Source organism: Miscanthus floridulus, chromosome 15 (genome assembly GCF_019320115.1).
Source record: "Miscanthus floridulus cultivar M001 chromosome 15, ASM1932011v1, whole genome shotgun sequence".
Taxonomy (NCBI): Eukaryota; Viridiplantae; Streptophyta; class Magnoliopsida; order Poales; family Poaceae; genus Miscanthus; species Miscanthus floridulus.
The window spans coordinates 14,698,987-14,726,852 of NC_089594.1; the positions used below are offsets into that span (position 1 = coordinate 14,698,987).

General features: G+C 45.8%; 2 protein-coding genes across 2 annotated transcripts in view; one reads left to right on the forward strand and one right to left on the reverse strand.

The window, feature by feature from the left end:
- Positions 1-20,553, reverse strand: part of LOC136507051 (uncharacterized) — a 27,701-nt gene extending 7,148 nt beyond the window's left edge. The window contains exon 1 of the mRNA XM_066501903.1: positions 20,380-20,553. Coding sequence (XP_066358000.1) covers positions 20,380-20,553 — 174 coding nt within the window. The remainder of the gene's footprint in view (positions 1-20,379) is intronic.
- Positions 20,554-26,351: 5,798 nt separating this feature from the next.
- On the forward strand, positions 26,352-27,301 carry LOC136507052 (uncharacterized). The gene is made up of 2 exons (XM_066501904.1): positions 26,352-26,564; positions 26,993-27,301. Exons 1-2 carry the CDS (start codon positions 26,352-26,354, stop codon positions 27,299-27,301), a joined length of 522 nt encoding a protein of 173 aa, XP_066358001.1.
- The last annotated feature ends 565 nt before the right edge of the window (positions 27,302-27,866 follow it).

Below are 27,866 nucleotides of genomic sequence, written 5' to 3' on the forward strand. Positions count from 1 at the left end.
CAGAGGCAGCCCTATACCCAACGTGGCAAGCCCCATTTGCGCCAAAAAGGTAACCTCTAACTAGCTAGGAACGATCCTATTACTGAGCTAAAGTCAGAGCCATATGACTCTCCCGGTTGCACTGTCAGTCCCAGCTTTTGCCGACAGATAAGTCCTTATGGAGAGCTGGGAGCAACATGAACAAAGGTCATTTGCACCTTCGCCCTATGGAACAGTTGTTATGAATCATGTTAAACTCTTAGTTCCATAGCATCATTCATCCTCATGTATGTCAAGTTCAGTTAGAGCACTAGCAATCTACCCATATGCATTGAACCCATAGGAGACAAGGAACAAGATAAACAATCACTAGGATGTCCTTACGGGTATCAAAATTAGACACATGCAAATGAGTAATTGATTAAAGTGAAATAGGACATCAAGGAAGGCCCATACTATACTTGCCTTGGTTCACAAACTCGTGCTGGTCCTGCTGGTCGTCGAAGAGTTCTTGGTCTCCAACGTTTTCCTCACCGTCTGAACGCGACCAACACAGCAACATACAACATTCCAAAAGCATTCATGCAAAGCAAACATTCCTATCATTAGAACAGTACACCAACAGTATGGAAAACAAGATAAAATGTTTGTAAACATAATCTACGTCTCGCTACGATCACGTCAACGCGAAGTTCACGAAAAACGGAGCTAAAATGCGAAAGTTATGATTTAAACGGGTTTTCCTATAGCCATATATTTAATTAAATCTAATCATGAAATTAAAAAGTTCGAAACTTGACTAACAGTAGTTCCAACATGTAGCTTATGATATTACGAAGCTAACATGATTTGAATGGATCAATTCGGAGCTAAAACGACAATTTTATAAGCGAAACAGTTCAAACGGCATTTCTGTAAATACTGAAAACGTATTTTTGACTTAAACCGTGAAGTTTACGCTTTCCAAACGGGATTGCGCATTCGGGGAACTATGCCTTGGACTGCGGGTTAGGACTTAGAAAAGTCCAGGGTCTCTTTTACAAAACAGCCACGCGAAGGGGTATCGGCTGATCACGGCCGTCGGATCATGGATGGAGGGCTCGGATTAGACCTGGGGAGGGAGAGAGAAGAATTCCGGCTGGCCACAGTGACGCCGGCGGTGAGGCGCCATTGCCGGCGGCGTGGAGGTCTCGGCCGCGCGCGGTAAGGGGCTAGGGTTCACCAAACGGAAATCCGAGCGCACCGGGGGATGCGGGGGAGGAAAGGGGTCTCGGCCATGCCGATACGGCAGCCGGGAATAGCGAGTAGCGCGGTGGCCGCCATGGCCGGCAACCACGGCTTGCGGAGCTCGCGGCCAGAGCTCAAGAAGCCAAGAAAGAGAAAATAGAGGTACCGGGAGATAGAGGGAGGCCGGGGGGTTCTCACCGCGGGGAGGAAGGAGGACGGGGAAGCTCGGCGGTGGTGGTCCGTGCGAAGGAGAAGACGGCAGATCCCGGCGACCACGGAGCGGCGGTTACGGAGCTTCCTCGGTGCTTGGCGAGCACGAAGAAGAGCCGAGGAGGCAGCAGGGTGCGCGGGGGATGGCTCGGCTGCTATTTGTAGCAGCCGGGGCGCGATGGGGGCGCTCCCACCATGCCAGTCGTGGGCGGCAGTTGCGGCCAGGCCGGGCGCGATGGTTCCGAGCCGCGCGGGGAAGAAGGCGGCGCCGACAAGCGGGGCCCGGGCGTCAGCGGCAGAGCACGGGGGAGGCGCGGCGGTTGCTGGCGCGTAGATGGGCCGGCGGGTCTTGCTGGGCCGAGCGGCCAGGGCGCGCGGCTGGCTGGCGGTTGGCGCGGTGCTGGGCCGAGCGGGAAAAGGGGAGGGGCCAGCGGGCCGAATTCAAGAAAGGGGAAGAAAAGAGGAAAAAGATTCTTTTCTTTTCTATTTCTTCTACAATTTTCCAAATCCTTTTTTAAATTCAAATTTCAATTCTTTTTGAAAACTTTAACAAATTCCAAGCATTCACAAAATGATATGCAGCAGCATGTATGCATCAAAAAGTTTTCTAACCTTATTTTTAAATTTTAATTCCACAAAATTTATTATTTCCCTATCTTTTAATGCACACACCTTTGCTTAAATAAATCATATTTACTAATTTTAAAAGAATGCAAATTTTAGGATGTTACAGCTGCACTTGGCAAATAATAAACATATGCCGAGTGTGGCACTTTCAGACACTCAGCAAACATTTTTCAAACAGTATTTGGTTTTTTTTAAAAATAGCTTTTCGTCGAGTGTCTTGGTGATAACACTCGGCAAATTGTGTTTGCTTTGCCGAGTGTCTTGGTCATAACACTTGGCAAAACCTCAGAAATCTGAATTTTTTTTTGTTTTTGCATTACATTTCACAGCACACATATATATCACAGCACATATATATTACACAGCACATATATCACATATATATATCATCTTCACACACCACATATCACATACATCACAATAATCCACAATGGTACACAAATGTCATACCACAATACCAACATAAGGTTCGAGTTTAAAGTATCCACCACAAGTGCATTACAAGCATAAGTGCAACACAAGGAATAAGTTCAACACATGAAAAGAAGCAAATCACCAATGAGACCACGGCGACTGCTGCGGTGGGTCATGAGGTACATCGTTTGATGCCGCCGATTGACCCTGCACAAAGAATAGATAAGATTAATTCTCTGGAGAAGCTAATCGATTGGTTAAACTTCCATTAACCAACCATGTCAGTTGAATCGCTTGACACCAAGTACAATATACAATCAGGCACTCCGGCCATACTCCATGATGCTCGTGCAATGAGATTGTCTCTAGTAGAGCTAAAGCTTTGAGCTGATTGCCCCAAAAGTACGGGCACGTGGACTAATCGGCACGTGCTAGGAGTATTAGCTACCTGTAGCTTTCTGACCCTAGCTGTGATGGATGGATCATCAAGCCTCGTGAGGAACAAGTGATTGAAATGCTAATCCTGCAATCCACCTTATCCCTGCAAGGTCATTGGCCTCCACTCTTTTGTCAATCGTCAGGGGTGATAATTATCTCGGAATGGGGGCCTAAAGTCAAATTAAGTCGCTTATAGTACTTGATTTGACGCTATTTTAACCTCCATTGATCTGTCAGAAGAAACTTTTAGTCTCCTTAGAGACGTCTGTCATGCATATCAGCACGATCTTGTCATGGACTCATGATTAGATCTGTCATAGTGAATGAACTTCAATAGTAACTTTTTTCCGTTGCTAATTTCATGATTTTATACTGAAAGTAGTAATTAATTACGCTTATAATAGTGAAGATAACATTGAGTAGCTTGTATTAATTAAGAGGTTGAAAGTTGTAGAATGACAGGGCTACTTTTGGGTGACAAAAATGATATGAATGGCTTGGGCCTTGTTTAGATGCCACCCAAATTCCACGATTGGACAATATTTGTCAAATAAGACGAAAGTTGTACTATTCATCGGGTTGAAATTTTTTCGCAATCTAAACGAGGCCTTGGCTGGTAAAACGCAATTGCTCCGCTGTACTACATTTGTAGCCAGTAGGAGTACCTACCTAGTCCTAGCTAGGCTAGCATCTAGTAGGGCGACTACTGACTGCTACGTACTCTACGTTATGAACAAGTCCCACAAGTGGCCACAGAGAAGCAAAAGCTATGTGATAGACCACTGGCATCACATATCAAACACCTTGGCAGGAGTATGAGAGGATGGGGGCGAAACTGGGGCAGTAACATAAGGAAAAAGAAACAAGAATTATTTATAGCAACTGAGAGGAGAGACAAGTTGTGGTGGAGATCAGAAATTTGAGCCCAGAAGAGTGGAAGGAACGATATGAGTGGCGAGTAGAACTGATAGCAATTTATGAAAAAGAGGAATTGTTCTGCCAGAGAAGAGGACGGGAAAATTGGCTACTGAAAGGAGATGCAAACACCAGTTACTTCCAGGGGATAGCAAATGGTAGGAAAAGGAAAGGTTTGATCAAAGAACTACATGAGGGGGATAAGGTACTAACAGAGAGACTGATGAACTTAAGAGGCATATTACTGATCTCTGTTACGGCCGGCCAGGCAGAGGAAGTGCAGAGATGGGACCAAACCAGCGCAGTTGGTAGGAGTGACCGGCCAGCTGCCAAGGCTCTATGCCTCGCTGCGCATCTATCCTCATTGGATGGCACAAGTAGTGTGTCACCAACAACTAGCTCAAATGGAAAATCCACAGGATTTTATTTTAAGATAAACAACACACACACACTAAATGGCCAAGAGAACAGCTGCTAGTCCACCAAGCGTACTTCAATGATGACTTCAGGGCCTCCTACTTAGTGGCGTCCAGCTAGCAGGTTCGTTGTCATTAGCTTAATCAGATTAATAGTAGTTTAGCTAAATTTCCCTCCTCTTTTTCTTTGCAATACAAATCACGCTTGCTGACATAAGGTAGCAAAAGATAATTTGTCTGAGATAAAAATTGATCTTCTCCATAGTAGCACACCAAAAAACATTTGTAGACAGGAAGCATGAGAAATCCTGTACCCAATACTCACTTAATTTCTGTACATATGTATCAGCCTGACAAAATGGTAAATCAACCTAAGAGCACAATTGACAAAATGGTATTTTTTTTTTTGCACAATTGAAGTAACGTAACAACCTAAGAGCAGCACCATTGACGAATGAATCCAGGCATTGCTTTGCATGCTCGGACATTGACGAATGAATCATGGTTGAACATCGACATCAGGAGACGCATAAAAATTCATGTGCTGTCATGCCATTTATCTCACAATACCAAATCCACTCGACGTACACAGAAATTTCGGCGGCAGGAAAGGCACCTCCCATAATTTTCAAAACGATATTTACAAATCAACTGTAGATTAAACTTTAAGCAATCAGACTTCAAAAGGCAAATCTGACTCAAAAAACTATCTCCATCCTCAAATGAACAGCTATTTTTGAAATCACTCTGAAATAGGCAAGAGTAACTTGAAACTACGAATTGCAGGTAATAAGAAGGGAATTATGTCAGGGAATTCATTGCTTGTGCGGTAAGGGATTCCTAAGGAACTTAACCAAACATGGAAGTAGAAGGCATACACCAACACAGTAATCAACTTTGGGTAGCAGAAGTCTAGCTATTTCCTTCCCAACTTTGGGATCCTGACAACCTAGCAAGCGATAGATAATATATGAACGAAGGGGATACACCAATCCAGGGGGCCAGGGCGAGAAACATGGGTAACATTGTAACAAAACATCTCTAGAAGAGTTTACGAAATTGGCAGGTGACGGATACCGCGCCTCGCTCTGGTTCATGAGCACAACATCGTCATGCTGTTCCGGTCGTGTGGCTTCTGCTCGCGATCTACGGTGACTGATGGTGTCTAAGCAGGACAATATGAGAAGCAGTGAGAATACAATGGGGCTTACCGGAGAATGGGGGAAGCGGTGGGATCCTGCGGTGGGCTCCTGCGGCGACGGCGAAGTCTCCGTCGATTCTCTCCACAACCCTAGGGCGGTTTCGTGGGCGTGCTCGCGCTCGTGCTCGGTTTCGCGGCGGGGACAGGGGCGTGGGCCAGCCGGTGGCTGTGGCAGACCGGCCACTACTACAGAATGGACTTGTTGTCCCGGGCGGTAACAACCTTTAGTCCCGGTTACCGCGCCGGGACAACGATCCCGGGACTAAAGGTGGAACCTTCAGTCCCGGGTCATCGAGCCGGGACTAAAGAGGGACCTTTAGTCCCAGTTGGTAACACCAACCGGGACTAAAGGCCCTCCAGCCGAGCAAACCTGGCGCACCCTTTAGTCCTGGTTGGTAACCCCAACCGGGACTAAAGGTTCCTTTTCTTTTTCTTTTTTTTTGTTTAATTTGTTTTCAGTTCAGTTACACGTATTTGTTTAATATATAATATGTTTTTATGTACGTATTCTACGCTGCTAATATAAATACACGCATGCGTATAATTACATCTAATTCTCATCTTGAGCATTATTATATTCGAATAAAGTATGAAACTATATATATTATAGATATATATATATGTATATATACAACACTTTCATAATCTTGTTCTCGAAAATAACGATATCAATAAACATTTAATTTACATCATTTATTTCTTAGGATCAAAGTAGAACTCGCCGTTGGGATTTAGCACTTTTTCTAGAAGATATCCTGCTATTGACTCTTGAACTGCTTTCAGATGGTCTTTTTGCATGACCCTTCGTTTCAACCATTCAGTCTTGCATTTGAAATAAAAGGAAAAGTATTAATACACATATATGTATATATATTCATTTAAAAATAAATAAAAATTGATATATACGTACTCTGAGGACATCTTCAGGAGTTCTTCTTATGTGCGCAGTGATAAATTCACAAATGTAGTATCCACACAAGTTATTACCTGATTCCTGCCGCAAACACCACTGTACGAGAAGAAGATTATTCTCATCATCTCACACGTAAATTGAAGTACGATATAGTAATTAAACACGTGGGGAAGTGTATATAGTACAACTTACTGGTATTTCAACTACATTAAGTGGTGCCTTGCAATCCTTGCGATGTTGCCGAATAAACTCTTTCCAAACCCTGTGCGACCAATAATGTACGATCGTTAATAAATTATGGCAAAGTCTATTCAATAATAGTTGTGCGCGAGAGATCGAAATTACCCCTGGATAATGTCTATCATATCTTGGTATAGTGCCCGTTCTTTTCTCAACGAGTCAAAGATTAGTAACCGACTTGAGTTTAACTCAATAGCAATGAGTATTCAGTGAAAACTGCATTGGTTTATACACACACGTACATGCTTATAAGTTGTATTGATATTACATAAAATGTGTAGACTACATTATTATAAACACTTACTCAAAGTTGTACGGGAAAAGTATTGTTGTCTTATCGTGCTGCTTCACGAAGAACATCATAATATTCTCCTGTACTTCAGATACCCATCGCTCCTTGATAATAATACTGGTTTTAAATACGATATAAGGATCAATGAAGCCAACACTGGTGTCTTGTATTCTTTAGAGCTCTGACATCTGGAATCTGTATATAAATATAAGTTACATGTGAGGATAATTATATACATGTACGCATGGAAGTGAGTTTATTAAATAAAAATAAGAATCACTTACAAACAAAAGGAGCTAATGATTGATTTGTCCAGAGCGTCCATGTGGTATAGTTGATGCAATTCTTCGAAACTAATATGTAAGATGTCATCGCCACGGAAGTAATGATGGTCTCTAAATCTGACAAAGATCCAATGCTCACCCCTGCCACACGCCTGCATGTACCACTTGTTGAGCAAGTACATTTGCGTACCCAATTCATTCAAAGCCGCAGGGTTGTACAGACTTTTGCCATATTTATAAGTCTTCCAGGTATCAACTTCCAGGTTCTGGATTGGAGCTTTGCCCGTCAATTGATCCAAGGTTAAACCAGTATCTTGAAAAAAAGCATTAAGGGCTTGAACCGATACTTCTCCAGAGTTGTCTGGTCGATAGACTTCTATGTTGGAACCATATTGATTAGCAACAACAAGATTTTGCATTGGTTGCTTCTGTTGTCCGAGCTGTGGGACATCCTTCCCTGATGCTCTTTTCCTTTTCTTATCTGCATCATGTGACTTCACGAGGGAGCGGTCATAGTCTGATAGTGGCGAAGGCTTACGAAGTTCAATCATCTTTTTCTTGTGAGCATCGACCTTCTACCTCAACACATCTCGTGGTATGTAAAAGTACGGCTTCTCCTTAAGCTTCGGTTGACTCTTGTTTTTTATATCTATAAAAAAATATTTCACTTTTTTGTCTTCTTCAGCTGCTATTTGCTCATCAGTCTTTTCAGGAAGTATTTCTTGAGAAATAACTCTTTTTCTCGGGGTCTTCTTTGCCGCCGGGACCTTAGACGTCTTTGTAGTGCGTCGCTGTGGAGGGGGTGGGGGCAGTGTTGGAGACCGGCGTGGAGGCGATGAGGCCGGTATTGGTGGAGACCGGTGTGGAGGCATTGGAGATCGTTGTGGAGGCGGTGGGGCCGGTGTAGGAGTTGGAGATCGTTGTGGAGGCAATGGGGCCGGTGTAGGAGTTGGCGATCGCCGTGGGGATGAAGTCGTCTCGCCCCCCGCGACGCTGTGATGAGATGGGGAATGAATGATTAGGCTAGGCTAGGGGGAGACCCTGCTACAAAAACAAGTTATGTGTCAATTATTTTTGAAGCCAATAGAAAATTAATGGAAAATAATATTTCATTCACTTTCATTCGTATCTAGGGTGAGGTAGGGGAAGCGGTGGCGCCCCAGGAATGATGATGAAGCGTTTGCGCCATTGAATAAATGTCTTCTCTGCTTCTCCTAGTGTCTTCTCCCCATCACCGCCTTCAATGTCAAGAGGAACATTGCTGTAACCTTTGAGCACTCTATCGACCGAGACGCTAGCATATCCAGGTTGAATAACTGACCCATGGATTCTTGGTGTCTTCGTTCGGTCTATTGGAGATACAACCCCGATAGCCACCATGATTGATGCATTATTACCATCTGGAATGTGCAGCTCACATGTTGTTAGAGGCTCGGTAATGTCATCAACAGGGAAGCGCAACCCAGCGTCGTCTTGAATAACTGGCAGCTCCGTAGAAGCACAACTGCTTTTCATCTGACCAACGGGGCTAATGGTGACTCCCGGCGTTGATTGCGATTGCATTTGACTCATTGCTAGCTGCACTTGCCTCTTGATCTCCTCCTGCATTCTTGCCTCAAGAGATTTTTCTCGTTCACGTGATTCGAGCAATGCTTGTCGTGACTCATCAACAAATTGCTCCAATGCATGGATTCGTTCTGCCTCCTCATCCTTCTTTCTCTGGCGGCTTCTGTAGGTATCCTTGTCTGCTGGGAATGCGTGTAGCCACGGAACCACCCCATAGCCTCTTGTTCGACCACCGTGTTCGGGATTCTCTAGGGCATATGTCAATTCATCCTTCTCTCTGTTGGGCTTGAAAACACCACTATTAGCTTCTCCCCTAGCACGAGCTAGTCTCTGTGTTGCTCTCTCAATTTTTTGGCCGAAAATTAGCTTGCCAGTGTCTGGGTCTAGGCTTCCCCCATGAGCGTAGAACCAATTCTTCACGCGTTGAGGCCAGTTCTTCTCTATTGTTTCAGGTATGATTCCCTTGGCAGTAATCTCTGCTTCTAGGTTCTGCCACTTGGGAATAGCACTCTTATAACCACCTGATCCCATGCGATGATGGTATTGCTTCTGTCGGGCATTCTGCCGATTCCTCATCACACGTTCCTCACTGTCTTGGGATGTCTTGTATTCTACGAAGGCATCCCAATGGGACTCCAACTTGACAAACGCCTTAGCATTGAAATTCGGCGTAGCATTCTTCAAGATAAACTTTTTATACAATGTCTTCTTCCAACTCTGGAACAATGTTGCCATCTTCTTCATTGTCCAATCCCTCACTAGCTCCTTCAAAGCATCATCTGCTTGTAATGTGAAATGCTGAGTGATATCTCTCCAAGCTAGGTTCTTGTCACGATCAGATACAAAACTAACATTAGGAGCGGATATCTTCTGCTTCCATTCACGAGCACTAACTGGGATCCTATCCCTTACAACGAACCCACATTGATTGACATATGTCTGAGCATGTGGTCCCAATGGTTTGCCGGTGTCGGTGTCGAATTCTGATATTATGAAACGGCCCTCTAATGGCTTTTTTGGCCCTCGGACTTTCCTACTTTTGTCGGTGGTTGATGTAGATCCAGAGACCGGCTACATGAGTAGAAACACAACGATTAACAACAAATATACGTACGCATGCATCTATAAGAGATGATAGATAATCTAATATACATCGCCAGTATTTTCTTGCGCGACAATTTGTTGATCTTCAACCACCAGCATATTCAGGATATCCTCATAATCAGCAAAGTACTGACTCATGTCATCTACATCCGCATTGGTGCCGGCGTTGATAATATCCGCCATTATGTCATCACTCAAGTTATCATCCGGAGCAGCCATTTGTATCTTCAAGATAACACATAGATAGAATTACTATGGTACATAACATAAGTACATGTGATAACACATATAGAATTACTAAATCCAATTAAATATAATAACACATAATATTTCATCAACATGGAAATAAGTACATGTATATATATACACATAGAATGATACAATATATTTTCTCTCTCTCTCAACACATAGAAATAAGTGCATATGTCTATATCTCTAGATATGCATGTGATACACATAGAATGTCTCTCTAGATACAATTTTCTCTCTCTCTCAACACATGAAAATAAGTACATGTATATATACATATAGAAATAATTAAGTACATATAGAATCTCTCTCTAGATATATAATATATATAGAGAGATAGAATATATAATTACTAAATCCAATTAAATAAATCTAACATGAAATTAGATAAACTAGTAATAGATAATACATTTTACATATATCAAAAACTATAATAAAAAACTATCTAAAAAAACTATCTAAATAAAATACTAATTAAATTTTAATACATTTAAATCTAATATATCAAAAACTATCTAAAAATAACTAAAAAACTAACAATAAACTACATGTACTTATTTTAATCTAACATACAGCCGAGACTTTGTAAAAAAAATCTAAAAAACATGGCCGATCGAGAGCAGCAGATCATATCGAGTTCGACGGAGGCCGTACGGCGTGGGCGCGCGGGAAGCGTCGGCGACGGAGGGTGGAATCGAGTGCGGCGGCGGAGACGGGATGCGGCGATGCGGGCCTAGAGAATGGCGCGGCCGGGCAGGGGTAGACGACGACGGTGGCGCGGCAGAGACGAGCTCGACGACGGCGGATGGTGCGGCCAGGCGGGGCTAAGCGACGGAGGCGAGATCGAAGATGAACAGAACAGACGTTCGATATATATAGCCCGCGACCCTTTAGTCCCGGCTGGTAACACTAGCCGGGACTAAAGGGAATTTAGTCCCGGCTCGTAATACCAACCGGGACTACGGTTGGTCGGTTGGTCTTACCAGCCGGGACTAAAGGTATTTTTTTGACGGGCACCGAATTTGCCGCCCACCCTTTAGTCCCGGTTCTTGGTCTGAGCCGGGACTGAAGCCCTGAAAATTTTGCCAACCCGCCTGCGTAATTGGAAAGTTCTGGGATTTTGATTTTGTTTAATACTAGGTTAATCAATTAATTCCATAGCAACTTCAATACTTTGCAATATTTATTTTAAAAAATACTATTGATTAACTAATTATTTATTGTAAATAGGAAAATTTTGTAACCTAAAGTTTTTAATTTCTTTTATGAATATAGAATATAAATGTTACTAATACTAAGTATTTTGTTAATGCAAAAATATATTTGTAACTTAAAATTAATAAAACTAATATTATTTGATAGGAAATTTATTATCACATTATTGTAACGTCAAATGTTTCAATTTTTTCTCGGTTTTTGACCAAAATTGACAGGAATTTTTTGTTGAACCTATAAAAATAGAGAAAATGTAGTATTTTTTGTTCTACAACTTTTTCAAATGAAAAAATGGCCTATATAAGGATTGTATATATTGATGAGCTTAACAAACTCGGTATTCAAAACTTTTCAATTTGAGACAATCTAGGGTCCCGAAAACTAGTTTGTAGGAGTCGAAATTTAAAAATCACAAATTTGAACCGTCCAAACTTTCTCAAATGGAAAGTTGACCAAAACAACAATTGTAGATCTTTTTGAGTTTAACAAACTTGGTATTCAAAACTTTTCAGTTTGAAGTCATTTAGAGTTCATAATACTAGAGTCAAAGTGTTGTTTTTTTATTTGACCAAATTTGACTTGGTCAAACTTGCTCAAATGAGACACTAAATGACCTCAGATGAAAAAACTCTGAATACCAAGTTTGATGATCTCAGCAAGATCTACAATTGTTACATAGCTTATTTTCCCATTTGAGAAATTTTTATCAAACACTAGTCACAACTTCTTGAATCTCATATATACTTTCTAAAACTATGTCACACACTTGTGAAATTTGAACTACATTTTGTTCAAGCTTTCTCAAATGAAAAAATGGCCTATATAAGGATTGTATATATTGATGAGCTTAACAAACTCGGTATTCAAAACTTTTCAATTTGAGACAATCTAGGGTCCCGAAAACTAGTTTGTAGGCGTTGAAATTTAAAAATCACAAATTTGAACCATCCAAACTTTCTCAAATGGAAAGTTGACCAAAACAACAATTGTAGATCTTTTTGAGTTTAACAAACTTGGTATTCAAAACTTTTCAGTTTGAAGTCATTTAGAGTTCATAATACTAGAGTCAAAGTGTTGTTTTTTTATTTGACCAAATTTGACTTGGTCAAACTTGCTCAAATGAGACACTAAATGACCTCAGATGAAAAAACTCAGAATACCAAGTTTGATCATCTCAGCAAGATCTACAATTGTGAAGTCATAACATATTACATAATATCCGTCTCTAAAACATAATATATTAAACATGTATCGTTGTATCATGCGGGCACAACAGTGAATTTCTTCTTGAAGTATGACCCTTGGTTATGATCTTGTCGTAACCATGGAGTGTCTTCATCATTTAACATGATGCTTGGATCTTTCTTCACTATGAAGGGTGGAATTCGGGCATTTCTTTCGTAATCTTCTGACATGTCTGACTTGTCTTCAATTCCCACTATATTTATTTTCCCAGAAAGAATTATGTGGCGCTTTGGCTCATTGATCATTGAGTTGATGTCTTCGTTTTTTTCCTCTCTTTGATTTTGTAGACATGTCTTTCACATAGAACACCTGACTCACATCGGCAGCAAGGACGAATGGTTCCTCTTTGTACCCAATATTGTTGAGGTCCACTGTTGTCATTCCATACTCTTTGTCGACTGTTACCCCTCCTCCGGTCAGCTTCACCCATTGGCACCGGAACAAAGGGACTTTAAAATTAGGTGCGTAGTCTAGTTCCCATATCTCTTCTATGCGGCCATAATATGTTTGTATATTCCCATTTGGATCTGTTCCATCTATGCGAACACCACTATTTTGATTGGTGCTCCTTTTATCTTGGGCAACTGTGTAAAATGTATTCCTATTTATCTCGTACCCTTGGTACGTGAGGATATGCCATGATGGCTACCTAGCCAACAAATACAGTTGCTCATCAATATTGTCATCTCCTTGACATTCTTTTCGCAACCAACCACTGAAACTTTCCATGTGCTGACGCCTAATCCAAGCTTCAGTCTTATCTGGAAACTTGGATCGTAAGAACTCCTTATGTATCTCGATGTACGGATGCACCAATGATGAGTTCTGAAGAACTGTGTAGTGTGCTTTATTGAAATAATCGTCTTCCATGCTGATATATGTTTTCTTCCCTAAAGTTCCTTTACCACTGAGTCTCCCCTCGTGTCGTGATTCGGGAACGCCAATCGGGGCAAGGTCAGGAATAAAGTCAACACAGAACTCAATGACCTCCTCTATTCCATAGCCCTGGGCGATGCTTCCTTCAGGCTTAGAACGGACTTTTACATATTTCTTTAAGACTCCCATAAACCTCTCGAAGGGGAACATGTTATGTAAGAACACAGGTCCAAGAATACTAATCTCCTTCACCAAATGAACTAGGATGTGTGTCATGATATTAAAGAAGGATGGAGGGAACACCAACTCAAAGCTGACAAGACATTGAACCACATCATTCTGTAGAGTAGCTAGTTCCACTGGATTGATTGCCTTCTGAGAAATTGCATTGAGGAATGCACATAGCTTCACGGTGGCTAGACGTACATGTGGAGGTAGAATTCCTCTTAAAGCAACTGGAAGCAATTGCGTCATAAGCACGTGGCAGTCGTGGGACTTTAAGTTTAGGAATTTCTTATCTGGCACATTTATTATACCCTTTATATTGGACGAGAATCCCGATGGGACCTTGATGCTGCTTAGACATTCGAACATGCTGTCCCTCTCTTCTTTGCTAAGCGTGTAGCTAGCAGGACTTAAGTAATGACGTCCATCATCTGTCTTCTCTAGATGAAGGTTGTCTCGTTCTTTCATGCCCTGCAAGTCCTGGCGTGCTTCAAGTGAATCCTTTGGCTTCCCGTACACACCCATGAATCCTAACAAGTTCACACAAAGATTCTTTGTCAGGTGCATCACGTTGATTGCGTTGCGGACCTCTAGGACTTGCCAATAGGGTAGCTCCCAAAAGATGGAATTCTTCTTCCACATGGGTGCGTGTCCCTTAGCATCTTTGGGAATAGATTCACTGCCTTGTCCCTTTCCAAATACTACTTTCACATCCTTGACCATTGCGAGTACATCTTCCCCGGTTCGGTTATGAGGCTTCTTCCGATGGTCTGGCTTACCTTTAAAATGCTTCCCTTTCTTTCTTACTTGGTGATTCAACGGAAGGAATCGACGATGGCCAAGGTACACGACCTTTCGACATCTTTTCAAATATATACTGTCAAGGTCATCAAAACAATGTGTGCATGCATTATATCCTTTGTTTGTCTGACCTGAAAGATTACTTAAAGACGGCCAATCATTGATTGTTATGAACAACATTGCTCGTAGGTCAAAGTGTTCTTGTTTGTACTCATCCCAGACACGTACACCTGGTTTGTTCCATAAAACTAGAAGTTCTTCAACTAATGGCTTCAGATAGACATCAATATCGTTGCCAGGTTGCCTCGGACCTTGGATGAGGATTGGCATCATAATGAACTTCCGCTTCATGCATAACCATGGAGGAAGGTTGTAGATACATAGAGTAACTGGCCAAGTGCTATGACTAGTGCTCTGCTCTCCAAAAGGATTCATACCATCTGTACTTAAGGCAAACCTTAAGTTTCTAGCCTCATTTGCAAACTCTGGAAATTCCCTGTCTATCGCTCTCTACTAGGACCCATCAGCTGGGTGTCTCAGCATATTGTCTACCTTACGGTCTTCTTTATACCACCGCAACAACTTTGCATGGTCTTTATTTCTGAACAAACATTTTAAGCGTGGTATTATAGGAGCATACCACATAACCTTGGCAGGGATTTTCTTTCTAGGACGTTGTTCACCCTCGACGTCACCAGGATCATCGCGCCTGATCTTATACCGCGATGCTTTACATACCGGACATTCATCCAAATTCTCGTATTCATTGCCATGGTAGAGGATGCAGTCAATAGGACATGCATGTATCTTCTGGATTTTTAATCCCAATGGGCAGACAACCTTTTTTGCTTCATACGTAGTGGTGGGCAATTCATTTGGCTTCGGAAGCATCTTCTTTATGAGGTTCAATAAATTCCCAAATGCCTTGTCGGATATACCATTCTTTGCCTTCCACTGTAGCAATTCTAGTGTTGTACCCAGCTTTTTTTGCCCCTCTTCGGCCGTCGGGTATAGCAACTTCCTATGATCCTCAAGCATGCGCTCGAACTTAACTTTCTCTTTTTCACTTTCCAATTCTTGTTGTGCATCACGAATGGCATCGCCAAGAGCATCACCGAGATCATCTTCTACCGCTACCTCTTCTTCATCTCCCCCCATTATAGTATCATCAAAGGCACCATACTGAGCAATAATGTGATCATTGTCTAAATCTTCTCCTTCACCTTCTTCCATCATTACCCCGCTTTCTCCATGCATAGTCCAACATATATAGTTTGACATGAAACCTGACTTAAGCAAATGTGAATGAAGACTCATTGAGCTTGAATATTCCTTTAAATTCTTACATAGGGCACATGGACAGCACATGAAACCATCCCGCTTATTTGCCTCGGCCACATCTAAGAAATAGTGCAAGCCCTCAATAAAGTCTTGGGAGCGGCGATCGGCATTGTACATCCAATGGCGTGACATAATCTGTATTACACGATAAATTATGAAAACCTTGAACATAATTTAGTATTTTATTACACAGCATAAATGACACACACACGGTTGATTAATTAACTAAGCCTGGCTACAACGTAAGCAATCCCAACTATCACTAAACAAACTAAAACTACAATGCACTTCAGTAACATAATTATCTCGTGATCGTACGCAACTAAAACAGACAAATCATTCTTCTGTTGAATATCAATAAGCTTCTCCTGCTGGCTCACTGACTCATCAGCAGCAGCCGCTACCTCAAGCGCACCCAAATTCTGCACATATGTAGCATAATCTTCCTCCTAGTACCAACCATCGCATCCATTGCCCTCCCACTGAAATTAAAGCCAAAAAATATTTAGTCAAAAATATTCAAGAAAAGCAGGTCAATTAGCCATAAATAAAAAATGCGTCAGAAACTCACATCGTGATCCGGGCACTTGTAGAAAACACGACCCTTGTAGGGTCCCTGTCTCTTGACTCGGTACTCCATCACAATCTTCTGCTTACACTTGCCGCAGATAATGAGAGGGAGTTCTAGCCTCAGTCGTTTCGCAACCGAATGAGAGGCCGAGGATCCGGTACCAGTTGTCATCTACTTTCTATACTTATTTTTGCAAACTAGTGTAAATTTCATATTTTCTAAAATGATATATTTAACCTAAACTAGTACGGATTTCACATGTTTCAATAAATAACCAACCGTACTAGTTGACCTTGCTTACGTGATCATCTCGCGAGCATTTCTCCACCGGACGGCACCGTACTTGGCCAAGGAAGAGCTCCGATTCTACGAGAAAGGGAATACGGTCTTCCACGACCGTTGCCGCTCTCCCTCGTAGAATCAAAGCTCCTCCTTGACGTCCGTTACCGCTCGGCAGAGAACATGCTCGCCGAGATGAACACGGTCCGCAAGTTCAACTAGTACGGATTTTCTACTATTTTCTAACAATTTTCTAAGTTTTTCATTTCATGGAAAAATTAATTCTAAGATCACGTAAGCCACCGGGGACGAGGATGGCGCGTGCTCCAGCGAGGACGAGCGAGGCGTGATTTTGATGAACTAATTTAACTTTTGTTTATCCAAACATATATGCAAACCATCATGTGATTTTGAGCTAAAAATGACATATAAAATCATAATAAAGTCCAACATATAAAGTTACACATGCATCTACATCGTAAAATGAGATAAGCTACTGACAAAACATAAGAGGATTAAGTTTCTTACCTCCAAAATCAAAGAGCAACACCAATGGAGGGGGAGAGAGCAAGAACAACAGCAAGCTGAAGAACAGAGGCAGTGAGTTTGAATGCAATGGCTCGGGCTCGGGAAGGAAGAAATGAGCTGAATTATAGGCTGGGATAATTAGTCCCAGTTAGGGTCCAAACCGGGACTAAAGATTAATCTTTATTCCCGGGGCATCACCCAAATCGGGACTAAAAGCTTTAGTCCCGGTTGGTATTACCAACCGGGACTAAAGGTAAACCTTTAGTCCCGGTTGGTAATACCAGCCGGGACTAAAGATCCCTGCCCCGCGGAGAACCGTTGGGAAGGGACCTTTAGTCCCGGTTGGTATTACCAACCGGGACTAAAGGGTCCTTTAGTCCCGGGGGCAAAAAATGCCGAGGCTAATGCTAAATTGGGACATCGTTCTAAAGTCTGTTCTCTAGTAGTGGGCCAGGCGGGGGGGGGGGGGGAGGTCGATGGTGGAGGCTGGCGAGGTGGGGAGGGAGGGGGCCGCGGAGTGGGGAGGGAGGGGGGCGGTGGAGGGGTTGCGGTGGAGGGTGTGCGGTCGGCGGCGCGTGGGGAGGGAGCTCGACGGCGGCGGGCGTGGGGAGCACGATGGAGTGGGGAGGGAGGAGGGCGCGTGGGGAGGGGGAGCTCGATGGCGGCGCGTGGGGAGGGAGGTCGACGGCGGCGTGCCACAGCCACCGATGGAGTGGGGAGGGAGTAGAGTGGGGAGGAATGGAGAAATGGCTAGAGCCGGCCAGTGGCTTAGCTATTTTGTGGCCTGTTTGCCGAGTGTCGGCCCGATATGACACTCGGCAATGTTTTTTTTAAATCCATCAGTTTGCCGAGTGTCGGCCGATGGCGCACTCGGTAACTACTTAAAAATCCCTGTTCTCCCTTAAAAAATTCCATCAGTTTGCCGAGTGCCACCTATGCAGCACTCGGCAAACTTATTCTATATTTCATGCTACCCTTTTCTTTCCTCTACTTAATTACTTTTCTCTATTTCATGTTTCACTAATTTCATGAATTGAACTTGCATTACACTTTGTTAGGTGCACTCACAAATGTATATTTCAAGCTTGTACAAAAATTGGACTATTATTTCCTGTGTTTGTATATCACGCATCTAAAATTCAATAATTGCGACGAAAGAATTAAAATTATGAAATGGCTCCGAAAAATTGCCAAAAATTCACAAGAAGCGATCTTTGTTCTCTATTATATATACAAAAAATTTTGAAGTGAAACTCCAAACCGACATTCAAATTGTCTCCTCATCTTACCGGATCTTTCTCACATCTCAGAAACTTCTCCGGAGATGATCCGATTTGTAAGCAACGTACGTGTCAACTTTGCCGAAACACTCTCAATTTTTTACCATAGCCTCCACGTATGATATCATGACAACTCGATGAATTTCATGATTTTCAGACTTCGTTTGTTTTTTATAGAATTTTAAGACGTTTCCGCCACGCGTTTCTGCTCATGTTTCGCGAACACAATGTTCGAGATTTCTGGTCTGGCCCTGGATACGGTATCAAAACAGACTCAGTGAAAAGAATATCATTTTTTATTCACTTTTTTCGGATATTCGAAGCACTTGCAGTTCAAATCCAAAAAATTACCAAAAATTCATTTGACTAAAATAAATTGATGAAATATAGTAAAATAACTCAGAAATGTACATTACTTGAACACAGAGCAACAGGTATTGTAAGACAACAGTACAAAAAGTTTGGTGGCAAAATCAAAAAAAATTGTTTGCCGAGTGTCATATTCTGACACTCGGCATATAATAGAGTTTGCCAAGTGTCAAAAGGTGACACTCGGTATCGATGTGTGTTTGCCGAGTGTTGTATTTTGGCACTCGGCATATAGGTGGGTTTGCCGTGTGTTAACGTGTGCCACTCGGCAAAAGGATAACGGAGATCGACGGTGTTACCGGACATGAAGTTGCCCTATGTCTATTTCTTGCCGAGTGTAGGCACTCGGCATAAACTGTTATGCCGTGAGTTTTATTGTTGCCGAGTGTTGTCTTTGGGACACTCGGCAAACACCATGTTTGCCAACTGCCCGAAATCGTGCCCACAGCAAAGGTGGGGACACTCGGCAACTTTGGTGTCTCCGGTAGTGAAATATGGTAAGCATAATATCTCCCTACTTTTTAAGGGAGAGTCAACATGTGTCTTTTGCTTTCCTATAATATATTCCTTGGATACCTTATATTTCAGGATGGAGTGAGTTTTTACTAGTAATAAAATATAATATTCCTCAAAAGAAACCAAAATATTCCAATTTAAGGATCATTGGCTTTTGTCATTATATCTCATATTTGTGACACAGTGTGACATATGCATGCATGGTTATTCTTTTGGTTGCAGACTTCCAGCACTACGGGAAACAGTTACTTTGCCGAGTGCCCCAGACACTCGGCGAAGCCCCAAATACACTCGGCAAAGACTTTGCCGAGTGTAACACTCGGCGACTAGCACTCGGCGAATTTTCCACCGGCAAACAGATGTTTGCCGAGTGTCAAAAAACACTCGACGAAGTTAAACCCTCAGCGAAACGGGGGCTAACGGCGTCCACGGTAACGGAGAGTTTGCCGAGACGGAAGACACTCGGCAAACATATTCAACTTTCCCGAGTGCCAAGACTCTGACACTCGGCAAAGAGGGGTCACCCCGCACCATTTTACTACGTTTTTGCCGAGTGTTAAAGCCAATACACTCGGCAAACATCCATGTTTTTGCCGAGCGTTTGGGCTTTAACACTCGGCAAACATTGCACACTAGGCAAAAAATTGCCAGAAAAACAGAAACTGGCCTCTTTGCCGAGTGTTAAAGCCAAAACACTCGGCAAACTATCCAAAACCCCCCTGTTTTTACTGTTTTGTTACATATAAAGGACCCCTCTCCAACAAAAATCACATGCATATATTAAGCATCACAGGCACACAAATAAGTTCTAGTTTATTCAAGAAAGTAATCCACAAGTTCTAGTTTAAACAACTAATGCACAAATAATCCTCAAGTCACTGAGGAGGAGGCTCTTGGAACCACTGCGACTGATTCGGGTCTTGTGGTTGAGTATTCGAAGCCGCCGATTGATTTTGCACATAGGAGAAGACATGTGTGAGACAATATTGATATCATTTGAGCTAACTAAGGAACTTGTCTAAGTTAAAGTATTCAATCTAATGTGTCAAGTGACTCACAGGAGTAGTTGTGGGTGGCTGACATGAAGGGAATAGCATCGGTGGCGGTGGCAAAGATTGACCCATGCTTGAAGCAAAATTCTGCATGTATTGGAGCATCTGGTCCATCCTCATCCGATTTTCTTTCTCCATCCTCTGCCGCTCGGCCTCTAACCGCTCCACCCTCACCTCCATCTCCTCCCGTTGCTTCTTTTCTGCTTCCACCTAGGCCTAAAATATTTCATCGCAATGTTACAATGCAAAGCAATGCAAAGCTAAAGTACGTATGAACCAACGAATGATGAATGGAAGAGAAAGAACCTGGAGAGCCTCTATCTGGAACTGTGTAGTGGTCAGCCGTGGGCGTATCATTGGGCTCAAGTCTGTGCTCCTTGCTCGGATCTGGGAGAGAGTGGGAGTAGAGGCCGTGTCGATTACGCTGTCGCCAATCCAATACCGACCATGCTTCTTGCCTCCTACCACCCTCATCACTATTTCCCCATCAATATCCTGGGAGCTCGGATCGAACTCTGGCCCATGAACCTCCCTTATCATCACTGTATACTGGGTGACGCGGCTATGGATGCTTGGATGGCTGTACGCCTCAGGCGGGTCCTCCGGGTTGGACACAGAAAAGCGACTACTTGAGAACAAGTTTGTTGAGAACTTACATCATGTATGGCTCCACCTCGGATAGGTTGGTCAACTCATAGTAGCTAAGTTCACTCCCCTCTTCAGATTCACTGCATACCCATCAAGGAACATTAACGTTTGGAACCATTCTAGTACATCCCTCCTTTGGGCCCTCGTCAGGATGAAATCGGCCTTAGGCTTTCTCCATGACTTGCTGGCTCTAGGAGGCGCCATGTCTAGCTTTGGTCTATCGCATAACCTCGCTTGATCCACTCTAGCCTTAATGTTATCCTTTGTCTTATCAGAAATGTCCATGATTGTACCAAAAATTGCCTCAGCGATATTCTTTTTAGTGTGCATTACATCAATATTATGTGGAAGAAGAAGATCATCAAAATAGGGGAGGTTCCACAAGCATGACTTCTGAGTCCAAGCATGTTGCTCGCCATATCCCACAAAACCACCTTCTTGTTTATTGACCTCGAGAGCGTCTAACTGAGCTTGAATCGTGGCTCTTGTCATCATCTGCGGTGCAGGGTCTGTAACTACGACATCTTTCATAAAGTTCTTGATGTCTAGTCTGAATGGATGCTCAGGAGGGAGGAATTGTCGATGTTTGTCGAACGAAGAATACTTGCCAACCTTCGTCAACCAAATGAACATCAGAGAAGCCTTGCATACTGGGCATGGGAACCTCCCATGAACACACCAGTAGCAGAAAATCCCATGAAGTTTGTCTTTGTAGCTCGATCATATGTCCATACCCCTTCCTCCCAAGCACGGACCAAATCGTCAATCAGAGGCTCCATGTACACACTCAAATTATTCCCCGGGTGTTCTAGAATTATCAACGACAAGAATATATTCTGTTGTTGAAAGAGGACGCCAGGGGGGAGATTGAGGGGGATAACGAACATGGGCCAATAGGTGTATAGGGCAACCGCCATTCCGTATGGATTGAACCCATCTGTTGCCAGTGCAACACGTACATTACGAGCCTCTGGAGCTTTCTTAGGATGAATCTCATCAAACCTTGTCCAGGCTTCACCATCGGATGGGTGTACCATCTTCTTAGGATTGTATCGACATCCATTTTTGTGTCATGTCATCTATTTCGTGGATTCCTCAGACATGTAAAGCCATTGGATCCTCGGTATGAAAGGAAGGTACCGTAGGATCTTCACGGGGATTGCGAGCTGCCTCTTCTGACCATCACCAGAGTCTACCTCCAGGAACCTAGACGATTCGCACTTCACATAGTACTTTTCTTCCACATCTCTTTTCTAAATAAGATGCATCCCTTCATTGGTCAATGAATTCTGACTAGAGCGGCCCGTGTACATCCACTCACGATCACCCATCCTCTAGCATAACAGCGAGTAATATATAAAATCACGTTGCATCTACACATTCCTATAATGTCTATTAGGTAAAGATAGGTCCTAATCCCACCTGAGGATGTGTAGTGGGTTTAGTTTCCATGCTCTACTCCGATCTGAGATAGAATTTCAGCAACACCTCCCCGCTGTTCTCCAAATACACATCCCAGAAGGGAGATTGTGTATTCGGAGAACAACCGGGAGGTGCTGCCGAAACTCTATCTTGGATCAGAGTAGACTATGGAAACTAAACCCGCTAAAAATCCTTGAGCTGTCCAAAAAATGTGGACAATTTGAAACAGATACTGTCGGATACCATAAAAAGGGATACCCTAAGCAAGAACCAAAAAATTGCTTAGACCTTGTAAATATCGAAGCCAAGTGACAACCACGAGGCCTCGGCCGATTCTCCGATTCGCCCGAGGCCCCACGCCGCACAGCCTCGAACGAGGTGCCAACTCTCCGCCTCACCGAGGCCCCCTCGCCCGATGCCCCGTGCCGTGAGGCCTCGGACGAGGTACCGATTCTCCGACTCGCTCAAGGCCGGCTCGACAAACGACCCCGCCACCACCGCCTCGACCGACTTCTCCGACCACTCCTGCTACGTCAGCCGCACGTCGGCACAGTACAGCGGAGTGGCCGATGGGATAGGAGTCACATCATGCCATGCAGTCCAGGACAAGACGGGGCAGGGGTTACCGGCCGCTGTGCTTGGTACTATGCCCCCTGCTGACACCCATGTTGCACTGTGCTACCTAACCCCTGCTCTAAGGACAGCGCAGCGTGGAGAGTCATGTCCGGGTCCCTATAGCCTCGGAATCAGCATAAAAGACCAACTGCTCCCTCCGAGCCTCGGCTACCCGCCTCGACACCCCTGTAGCCTGGGGACTCGCACCCACCGAGCCCCCCACGACGGTCCAGCCTCTACACCGACTGGGCCTCGGCTCTGGGCCTTGGCTCTCTATGTTGTCAACACTCTAGGACCAGCACGTCGTCTGTAGTACACACCATACCCTACACCAAGCTGCACCCATGTCACGCACAGGGCCAAGCTCCTGTATCCTCAGAGTCAGCACACCTGCACCACCACGTTAGCCCAGCCTCGGCACTCCGCGCCGGTCAAACATGCAGCAACCGGCATGCCTCCGGTAGGGGAAGACACGCTTGCCACCATAGGAGCTCCCACGTTGCACAGGACCAGGCGTGACCGGCACGTCGCTCTAGTGCACCAAGGACAAGACCACTTCGTCAACCATGCCGCCACAGTGACAAGCACAGGGCTCAGACATACCGCCTTCGTCCACAAAACATCACGTAGCGAACGCATGTATCGCCCCTGTCCTCCCCTTCAACTATAAAAGGGGGTGACCGGGGCCGCTTCTAGGCATTGAAACCTCACTCACATACCCGCGCAAGCAACGCTCTGTAACACACACTCTTCCTCACTACGAGAGAACAACATCTTAAGCAACTCATGCCACTCCACGCAGAAACCTAGGGGTAGCTCCCTCTCTCGTCCTGCTTGTAAACCCCTACTACAAGCACCTTGGTGCAAGGAATACAAGATCGATCCCTCAGACTGGACGTAGGGCACCTATTGCCTGAACCAGTATAAACCTTGTGTCTCTTTGCATCACCATCCAGGATTAGGGGCACGCAGTACATTTTCACTAGCCGGTTGAGGACCCCCTGGTCCAAAACACCGATAGTTGGCGCGCCAGGTAGGGGCAATACTGCGTGTTAGCTTAGTCATCCCAACAAGTTCCAGATGGCAGACCCCGTGCGACCTCTACGTCTCGGCATGGTGATCTGGTTTGGGAGCCTAGAGTTCATGTCTCTAGGATGTGAGTACGATATGGTACTCCTCACGCCCAGAGCCCCACCGACCGACGATGACATCACGCACCAATAGCCTAGGCATAGGCGGCGCCCGGGCCGCCGCTCTCGTTGCGCTCGCCAGGAACGACGGGAGTGGGACCACCCTAACACCGTATGAACTTAGGGCGACGCGCCGCGCTCCGCCGGTATCCCATGCCCGGCTGTTGGTACAGAGTCCCTGGTCGGGGACCTGTCTAGCTTAAGCCTGGGCAGCGAAAAGACACCGGTGACATGCAGCAACGCCCCATCATTGAGCTCCGCCCTGCCACCTCCTGAGGAGTCAACTCTGGTGGAGCAGAGCCCGGTGATGGCACCATCCCCATACCCCTTTGGGTTGAGCAACGCCGCCGCCGCATTGGCTTCCGCCTACGCTTCCATTTAAGCAGAGCCCTCAAGACGCCGCCAATGTTTCACCCTCGACCTCTTCGCCACAACCTCAACCCACACCCATGCTGACTCCTCGGAGGAGGATGAGGCGTGGGCTAGAGCGGACTTCTCCGAGCTTCGTGACCCTGAAGCCATGCGCCGCTTCATGGCCGCGAGTGACTACTACTTCGGCTACTCCGACTCTGATGACGAAGGCACTTACGACCCCACTCATGAGTGCTTCTATGTCGAGCTCGGGATGCCAAGAGCGGACGATGAGGACAAAGGGGTAGGCAATCGCTCTCCGCCCCGCAAAGGGGTGGGTGACGCCACACCTCCACTCTTCGAGCCCTGGGCAGCGCGGAATGAGAACCCCACCCCTGAGGAACTTTGACGCCTAGACCTGGAGCAGCTCCGCGAGCTTCAGGCCAAGGTCGAACAAGACCGACTCCTTCTACAGTAGCTCCGAGACACTCTCGAGCAGGAGCAGCGAGGTCACAGTGATGGCGGAGGAGCCCGGCGGAGGAGCCCGCGATGTCCACCACCGCATCAACGACAACGAAGGGGGTGAGCAACCCCCAATCTTCAATCGCGCTAGCTAGAACATCGTGGCGGCAGCAATGCTAGTCCAAACGATGCCTGAGCCCTCTGCCACGGAGGGGTGATGGGTCCATGGCGAGCTCTGGGATCTCCTCGAGACCGCCACGATACAGCAGGCTGAAAGTTCTGCCTCTCAACGACGCGGGGGCGCTTTGGAACCACCTGCGGCATCACCTCGGTAGAATAGGGAGGCCTCAGTTCGTCCCGAGCCCGCTCGGGCACTGACAGCCAACAGGGCCCCCTCGATGGCCGGCGCGAGGCACAAGGCACAAGGCGACCATGATGTGGTCAGCAGGCGATGGCGCCACAACAATGATGGGCTAGCCCGAGGCTACCACCTGCACCGAGGCAGTCGCTATGATAGTGGGGAGGACCGTAGTCCTTCTCCTAGGCCACCCGGCCCTCGAGTCTTCAGCAGGGCCATCCGTGGCGCGCACTTCCTAGCCCGGTTTTGGCAACCGGCCAACCTCGCGAAGTACAGCGGTGAGACCAACCTAGAGCTGTGGCTGGCTGATTACCGCCTGGCTTGTTAGCTAGGCGGCATGGACGATGACCTGCTCATCATCCGCAACCTCCCCTTGTTCCTGTTAGACTCGGTGCGAGCCTAGCTCGAACACCTCCCTCCCTCATAGATTCACAACTGGCGCGACTTGGTCAAGGTCTTCGTCAGGAATTTCTAGGTCACATACGTGCGCCCTAGGAACTCCTGGGACCTCAAGAGTTGTCGCCAGAAGTCGGATGAGTCTCTCCGAGACTTCATCCGACGCTTCTCCAAGCAATGCACCGAGTTGCCCCACGTCGGTGACTCAGAAATTGTCCAAGCATTCCTCTCCGGCACCTCCTGCTGAGACCTGGTCCATGAGTTAGGCCAGAATGTACCGACCACGGCGGCCACACTCCTTGACATCGCCACCAACTTTGCCTCGGACGAAGAGGCTATCAGGGCCATCTTCCCTGACAACGACGCTAAGGGGAAGCAGGGGGGATGAGGCCCCCGGGGCCTCGGCCCCCCACCTCCCCAAGAAAAAGAGAAAGGGTCACCAGGGGAAGCAGGAGGTCCTCGAGGCTGGTCTGGTCACAACCGTAGATCGCAAGAATCCCTGAGGCCCTACCAGAGGCCCCGGGCTCTTCGACGACATGCTCAAGAAGCCCTTCCCTTACCACCAGGGCCCCGTGAAACACACCCTCAAAGAGTGCACTATGCTCCAGCGTTACTACGCCAAGCTCGGGCTCCCCAGCGACGATGCCAAGAAGAGGGACGCCAGTGATAGGGACGACGACAAGGACGATAGGTTCCCCGAGTTGTACAATGCCTTCATGATCTTCGGTGGACCTTCAGCGTGCCTCACGGCATGCCAGCGAAAGAGGGAGCGCCGGGAGGTCTTCTCGGTGAAGGTGGCCACTCCTCGATACTTCGACTGGTCTCAGGAGGCGATCACCTTTGATCAGGATGACCACCCCGATTATGTCCCAAACCCAGGGCAGTACCCACTCGTCGTCGACCCGATCATCGGCAACACCCTGGCTCACCAAGGTGTTGATGGACGGAGGAAGTGGTCTCAACATCCTCTACACCAACACCCTGGAACTCCTAGGGCTCGACCGGTCACAGCTCCAAGGCGATGCCATGCCCTTCCACGGCATCATGCCGGGGAAGCGCACGCGACCCCTCGGACGCATCGACTTGCCCGTCTGCTTCGGCACCCCCTCCAACTACCGCAAGGAGGTCCTCACCTTCGAGGTGGTTGGGTTCAAGGGGACCTACCACACCATCCTAGGGGCACCCGTGCTACGCCAAATTCATGGTGATCCCCAACTACACCTACCTCAAGCTCAAGATGCCTGGCCCCAACAGCGTCATCACTATCGAGTCCACATACGAGCATGCATACGACTACGATGTCGAGGCTCTCGTAAAGGCCAAAACCCTCATCGTCAACCTCGACCAACTTGGCAGTGAGGCGCCCGACTCCAAGCGTCGTGCCGGGACTTTCGAGCCCACAGAGGCCGTCAAGCTGGTCTTGGTCGACCCCATCGGTTCCGACAACCGGGTGCTGAGGATCAGCGCCACCCTCGACAGCAAATAGGAAGTCGTGCTCGTTGACTTTCTCCACGCGAATGCCGATGTATTCCCGTGGAGTCCCTCGGACATGCCGGGCATACCAAGGGAGGTTGCCGAGCATGCCTTGGACATCTGGGCTGGCTCCAGATCAGTGAGGCAGCGCCTGCGGTGATTCGACGAGGAGAAGCGCAGGGCCATCGGCGAGGAGGTGCAGAAGCTTTTGGCGGCCGGATTCATCAAGGAAGTGTCCCACCCAGAGTGGTTAGCTAATCCTGTATTAGTTAAGAAGAAAAATGGGAAGTGGAGGATGTGTGTAGACTACACCGGTCTAAATAAAGCATGTCTAAAGGTTCCATTCCCATTACCTCAAATTGACCAAATCATCGACTCCACAGCGGGATGCGAAACCATATCTTTCCTTGATGCGTATTCTGGTTACCATCAAATCAAGATGAAAGAATCTGATCAGCCCACGACTTCTTTCATCACACCATTCGGCATGTACTACTATGTGACTATGCCATTCGACCTTAGGAACGTAGGGGCCACATACCAGCGGTGCATGACCCAGGTCTTTGGCGACCACATCG

What these genes read in the sequence shown, in the direction of transcription:
- LOC136507052 (XM_066501904.1), top strand. Translation starts at nt 26,352, where the DNA reads ATGCTCAAGAAGCCCTTCCCTTACCACCAGGGCCCCGTGAAACACACC. An exon ending in GACCTTCAGCGTGCCTCACG is followed by an intron (nt 26,565 to 26,992) that starts GCATGCCAGCGA and finishes ACACCATCCTAG; the next exon opens with GGGCACCCGTGCTACGCCAA.